The sequence below is a fragment of the Dendrobates tinctorius genome, unplaced genomic scaffold (genome assembly GCF_039654945.1).
Source record: "Dendrobates tinctorius isolate UK_male_01 unplaced genomic scaffold, ASM3965494v1 ptg000039l, whole genome shotgun sequence".
NCBI lineage: Eukaryota > Metazoa > Chordata > Amphibia > Anura > Dendrobatidae > Dendrobates > Dendrobates tinctorius.
Window position 1 is genome coordinate 28,577,617 of NW_027361707.1, and position 6,974 is coordinate 28,584,590.

Consider the following 6,974-nt stretch of genomic DNA (forward strand, 5'->3'; position numbering starts at 1 on the left):
CTGCAGTGCGCAGGCGTCGGGAGAGGTCTGGCGCCTGCGCACTGCAGAATTCTGCTCTGCCCTCGGCAGGGCAGAGCAATGCGCCTGCGCCGGAGCCATTTCAGGACGGGAGAAGAGGACATCATCGCATGAAGATGGGAGGCGCCGGACCGGACCGCAACACCCATCGGACCGCCCACCTCGGTGAGTATAATATAACGTGTTTTTCTTCTCTTTCAGGTTACATCGGAGGCTTATCTACAGCATTACAGAATGCTGTAGATAAGCCCCTGATGTCTATGCCGGCAGCCAATAGGGGAAAAAAAGGGTGACCGATTCCCTTTAAGCAAAATGTTAACTAGCACATTTCCATTTTTCTTGTATTGCAAGGATTGTAGTTGGGACTAACCTAAAAAATTTTTGGAAAGTTCTTTTCTTAGTTATAGAGGGGTTTCTGTGTTTGACAAAAAATGGAAACACATTTACATCTCTGCAGAACCCGTCCTGCCCTGCTTTATACAATTAACCTATTGATTTGCAGGGGGAACCATGTAATGCTTTATCTTCCTCTGTAGTTGGCTCTGCAGGAAAGTTGAACACTTACTACCAGATTCTCATAGAGATCACATCTGATCTGATTTTGCCTGTAAGGAAACCAATGTAACAATTGAGGGAGTGGACCAAGCAGAGAACCACTTTAATGGAGTTTTCCACTATAAGGAAAGGGGACCCCAAATGCTCATGTATACCTAAAATAATCAACAGAGCAGGGACTGTCCCTCTCCGCTGCTTGGGTCTCTTTTTGACTGCAGCGGTGACATCACTTGGACAGTGTGTATGACCACTGCAGCCCATCGGTGGCTTTTTTTTTTCCACTCTGTGTACATTTTCATAGACGTACTGTTCTTTGCTAACGCTTTCTGCCTTGCTCCTGTGTAGGCTGACGTGCATTTCGGTGTGTTTGGATCTGGTCCAGAGATGTTTAGACAACTATAGCACTTTACCTGCCTTTCATGAGATTTTCGGTCCAATAGAGAAGGTTATCTGCGAACATCTGCCCCGAAACACATACCCTGAGAAAATCCAGGTAAATATTTTGTCCTAGGTGGAGGACTGGTTATAAAATTGAAGAATTTAACTTTATTTTAAGAGGGTTCAGAGGGGGAACTAAATCGCCCATGATCCACTTCTATGTTAAGACCACCTCATTTTTGACTGACTTTGCAGCAGTGATCATGTGCTCTCTGTTCACATAACTGCTGCTATCAATCACTGACTTCAGCAGTGCTGCTGTCCCATGACATGCCGTTCTTGACCGCTGTCGCCAATCATAAGCCTGATTTCTGCACTGATTTGCAGTCTGTGTATACCATTCTCTTGGCTTCAGATCTGAAGTTTCCTAGCCTCCCCGGTTTGCTCCATGTCTTCACATGGCTTGCCTGGTGATTTGCACCATTAGATGTGCTGCATGATGGCTCCTTATGTTAAACAACTGTGTCTGATAAAAGCAGAATTATGAATGCAGCTCTAGAGTTACTATGTTGTAATTTGGGATATAGAGTTTAGATTTACATGTCGGTGCTGTGATTGTCCATCCAGGCTAGGGCTACGTGTGGCCTCATAGTGTACATATGGACCTATTCTATACCGGTAAGAGACCAGTATCTTTTGTGCTTCAGGACGCATGTAAGAACATACTAGGAGATATTGGGAAGTACAGCTCGAAGCCCTACAGTCCTCTCGTCTTTGAGAAACAGATGCCCATCCTAAAGAAGATGTTCACTCCCAAAGTCATGCCAGTGTGAGTATGTCCAGCTTATGTATCAGGAAATTTAGAGCTGCCACCCTGGTGTCGGTACACACTGAGTGTGGTGACTTCTGATACAACTGAGACTGTTGAGGGTCTTTTTTTGCACAATTTTGGTCATTTCTGTTGCTTTCACTTGGCAGGCTGGAGTTTGGCAGGAAACAGGGATGCAACAGAGTGGAGCGCGAGCGAAAGAGGCTGATCCATAAACACAAGAGGGAGTTTAAGGGCGCCGTCCGAGAAATCCGCAGGGACAATCAGTTCCTGGCCAGAGAGAAACTTCAAGAGACTGCACAGAGGTTAGTCTTGTCTGACGTCCTTTTTTTGGGGGGTGGGAGCGGGTTTCTACTGACTTTTCATAGTCATTATGCCCTGCGTATTGGAAAAAGGCTCCTGGTCTCAAAGGGTGTATAAAGTTAAGGCCGGGTGCCCACGATCTGAAAATAACAGTGTTTTGGACAGCACATGTTCAGTGAATCCAAAGCGCTGCCTTCTATTAAACACAGGTAAATCTGCATGTGTTCACTGAACCGTACAGATTGGCCACATTCAATACATTCTGTTGGTGTAATTTCTTAATTTCTGTTGCAGAGACTCGCGTCTCTGCAAGAGCAATTGACATACTGTAGTCTTAAAAGTTGTGCCACATGTTGGTGTCCGCGGGTGATCCGCAGGCGCACATGCACGCATATTGCACGTGGGATTTCTTGAAATGCCATCCACTGTGCTGTCAACACTTGCCACTGCGGGTTAAAAGCTGCATAAATACGCAGCGTCAGACCCGCAGCCGTTCCTGATCGTGGGCACGTATCCTTAAACTAAATGCCTCAGATGCTGAATAACCTCTTTTGTGAAGAGCAAGGGGTAGAACAAAAGAAGCCTACAGATGGGTTTGCAGCTGCATGAAACTATAAAATATCAACTGCAGCTGCTGAAGAAACTCTTTTCAAATAAAGAGGGTGTAGTATATGTGAGTCACCTTGATGACTAAGGTCCAGGGGTGTAAGGTAAAGACCAGGCCCTGCACCTTGGGGAAAACCTATGTAAATTGGTCTCTTTCAGAAAGAAGCAAGGTGACTCTCTAGTGCCATCTTTTGAAGATGGCCACCTTATAACTTCATGTCTGACCCCGGCATCATGACTAGATTTTCAACCAAACCAGAGTCTTCTTTAGAATAGGAAAAGACATCCACCTGCAGTCGGCCATTAGGGTTCTTGCCCTTTTCCAGGCCTCTTCCCCCAGCCAACTAATATCCTATTCTGCACGGGTGAGAAGCCATAACCCCGAGTCTAGAAGTTGTCATTGTCTTTTTCTTCTGACTGAGCATGCTAAGTCTTGGTGCAAAGCTCGTAATGGGGTAGGACATTGACTTATTGTAGGGTGATTTCCTGGTGCTACCAATTGTGGAGGTAACAAGCTTATTTACTTTTATTGGTCAGTAACTGGCGCAAGAGAATGAATTACCTGCAGAATTGTGCAGACAGCGTCTGCCAGGAGATCAGTGGTGCCTATGTAGCGCCCCTCATCAAATTTAATATTAGCAGTGAGGACAATGGAAAACGTCCTTTGTCTTCATATTTACGTCCTGTAAAGAGCGCTGCTAATATCAACTATTACTGACATCAGTGATGTTCTCTAAGTTTGGTGGCATGGGACTGCAAGTGTATTTTATTCCAGAATTGTTCATAAAAATGTGATTTTATTTATTTTTTTCAAACTATTTTTGTTATAACTTTTTCCTGGAATTATGTAGGGGATGACTTTCCAGTTTCCCATTAGAGGACGGTTGATACATGTTTCTACCTTCTTTAACTGACCCATTGTCTTGTGTTTTTTTTTTTTTTTTTTTTTTGCAGGGATTCAGAGAGGAAGAGGAAGGTAAAGGAACTTTTCCACAGTTTATCTACACAGGAGGGTGAATGGAAAGAATTGAAAAGAAGAAAAATGAGAGGGAAGTAATATGGACTTAGCATCGCAGAGACAATGGTGACTGGAGCCGTTCGGTACAAGCTTCTCATAGACTTGTGTGTTCTCCTGTCTCTTATAGGGACAGGCTGGTTCCCATTTTTTCCATTTTGTGTGGAAATTATCCTTGCAATTGTTTGCATTTTTTTCCCAATATTTCAAAATGGGATATCAGAGACTGAGATGTGGAATAAAGCCGTCTCTTATCAAGCAAGCACGGAGTTCGTCGGCAGAAGTAATTGTATTAAGTGTGGAGTAAAAGCTATGCTTTTATGTGGGTTATATTATAATTCTAAGCTAAAATAAATTTTGTACATTTATTTTTTAACCATTTTTTTTTTATCCTGCACCTTCAAGTCAATGTGATCTGTGTGAAAATCGATTCATTATTATGCCTCTATGAACAGAGCATTAACAAGCGTGAAGAGCGCTCCATCTGCCAATCCAAATGTGACTGATATGGTAGCATTTCAATTACATCTGAGCTCAAATCCTAAATCATTCCCTGCTGATTTTGTGTATGTAAAAAGATCATTTAAAATCTCTTTGGGGGAGGAATTAAAATTACGAAAAGGAAAATATCCAGCTCAACAATATAGTGAAACCAATATTTTATTCACCATGCGAAGTGACAAGTTGAGGATAAAAGCATCAGCATAATTCAAGATGGAAATGCGATATCAACGCCTTTCTGGTGGACTAGCACCCTTAATCATGACATCTAAGTTTGCAGTGTCACAATGCTTATATGCCCAGTTTCCTTTCCACACAGCAGTGTGCTGGTTAATTAGCTGAGCAAATCAAAAACATATGAAGCATAGATAAAGCAACGAACAGACAAATAGTCTGCTGCAAATGTTAATTTTACCAAAGACAAGACATAATTATCACTATGTTGAACTAAAAAAAAAAAATATTCACACAGCTAAATTGGGGTTAAAAAATAGCGCTTTACAAGCGTAATTAGCTTGCAGAATGCTACAGATCGCTTGGAAAACTGATTGACAGGTTTGTCACACTCGTCAAACATGGTGTTTGACAAGTGTGACCCACTTTTTACTATTGAGGCTGCCTATGCGGCATCAGTAGTAAAAGGTAGAATGTAAAAATAATAAAAAAAAAATAAAAAATCGTGATATTCTCACCTTCCGCTGTCCCACGCAGTGTTCCCTATCCTCGCGATGCTCCCGGCAAATCCCGTTCCCAACGATGCCTTGCGACAATGACCCCATATGACATAGCGGTCTCGCGATACCGTAGCGGTCTCGTGAGACCACTACATCATCAAAGGCCATGGTCGCAAGGCATCGCTGGGAACAGGACTTGCCGGGAGCATCGCGAGGATCGGGAACACTGCGTGGGACGCCAGAAGGTGAGAATATCATGATTTTTTATTTTAATTTTTTTTTTTTTTACACAGGGTACCATCCGCAAATTATCCGCTTACTTTGTGCAAGATGGGCATAGCCACATGTGAAAAGTAATCGGAACAATGCATTCCTATGTGTGCGGAATTCCCGCGATTCCGCAAAAAGAATGAGCATGCTGCGTATTTTTCCGTGATGCGATTCCTCCACGGAAAAATCCGCAGCATTAGCACAGCATTGCGGAATCCCATAGGATTACATGGGATGCTTTTTTTTTCCCCCTTTTTTGTGGCAATTTTGCAAGTTAAAAAATGCCGTGAAAACGCGAAAAAAAAAAACCTCTACGTGTGCACACAGCCTAAAGCCTTGTCTGTCGAAATAAGCTGTATACAACAAATTTTCATGATAAACATCTCTATATAAGAAAAAGATATAAAAGTTATTATCAAAACTTAGCATGATAATGATATTCCTTCCAATTATGCAATCTGTTGGGATTATATCAATAAAATAACATCATGTCTCTTTTTATTTAAACCCTGTGGAATTCTAGTTTCCAGTTTAAACATCCACGAGGCCTCTCTTTCTGAGCGTTTTTTCTACGTCTCCTCCTCTTGGTGGTTTATGGACTTTTTCAATCGCATAGATTCTTAGAGATTCCAAGTTACTATTTTGTTGATTGATAAAATGAGTGGAAATCTGAGATGTGTTTTTATCTACTTTACTATTCGCGACATCAGTAACATGCTCCCTTATTCTTTAGTTGGCGCTTGGTGCTGGCGACATATTTGAGATGACACACTCTGCATTCCATTACATACACTACATTGTGTGAGCTGCAGTTTAAAAGCGTTTTTACTGGATATGCGACTTTATTACTAGAGTCAGTAACATGGGGGCATTTCTGCACAAACTTACAAGTCTTGCACATTGTGGCACCACACGTAAAAAATCCATTCGTATTTAACCAGTTAGACCCCTGGTTTTAGGATTGGTTTAAGTAGTTTGGTGAAAGGCTGGAAGCTGGTGATGGTGCTTTCCTGTAGACTGTGGCATCCATCTTTAATGTCACCTTTCAATAGCAAGGTGACATTAACCTATGAGCCACCGATAAAGGCAAAGGGAATAGAGAGGCATTCCAAAATATCCTCCCACATTGCCACTCTGCATAAAGTCTCCCACCCTACTGTCCCTCGCTATATTATTCCCCTTTTCACAATATTCCCTTCATTTCCCCATAGCCCCATAATGTGTCCTATCGAAATACCAACCCTCCCACCTCATCTAAAGTAATTTAATCCTTACTCGTTGGCAGCATCGGAGTGGAGCATCTTGGGACCACCAGAGAAAATCATTCATGGGGCCCACTATGTGGCTACAAAGAAATAAATACAAGACCACCAATTGTGCGTAAACCGCGCTAATATCAGGGTATAATGTAAGGTAGTACATGTCTTAATTATGAACCCAAAAGAGCAATAAAAATTATAATTTTATATAAATAGCCAAAAAGACATACATAACATACAATATATTAAAGTGGGAAACCCAAAGGTAAACCCCATTACACACATTTACAATAAAGAGAGGTTTGCACATATCTAAAAAGACCCCAACAATCCCTCATAGAGACGCTGTATAACTGTGAGAGAGTGCCACAAAGGCACGGTAATTACCATATCAATAGCCAGTAGTCCTATTCAAATAGTGCAGAGATTAATTGTTTACCTCCTGTGGGTGATGGTGTGAGCCCCAACGCACGTTTCGGGGGTTCAGCCTTCTCCGGGGGTTGGTATCACACCAGCAGGAGCACATCTTTATATTATGACCGTTACAATAACAAGTCACATACCAG

At 42.2% G+C, this 6,974-nt stretch overlaps 1 protein-coding gene across 1 annotated transcript in view; it reads left to right on the forward strand.

Annotated features, from left to right (window-relative positions):
• The window catches only part of NOP14 (NOP14 nucleolar protein), a 41,931-nt gene extending 37,859 nt beyond the window's left edge, over positions 1-4,072 (forward strand). Inside the window, exons 15-18 of the mRNA XM_073574571.1 lie at positions 919-1,066; positions 1,659-1,780; positions 1,930-2,085; positions 3,644-4,072. Of these exons, the coding sequence (XP_073430672.1) occupies positions 919-1,066; positions 1,659-1,780; positions 1,930-2,085; positions 3,644-3,746 (529 nt within the window). The 3' untranslated portion in view covers positions 3,747-4,072. The remainder of the gene's footprint in view (positions 1-918; positions 1,067-1,658; positions 1,781-1,929; positions 2,086-3,643) is intronic.
• Positions 4,073-6,974: the final 2,902 nt, after the last annotated feature.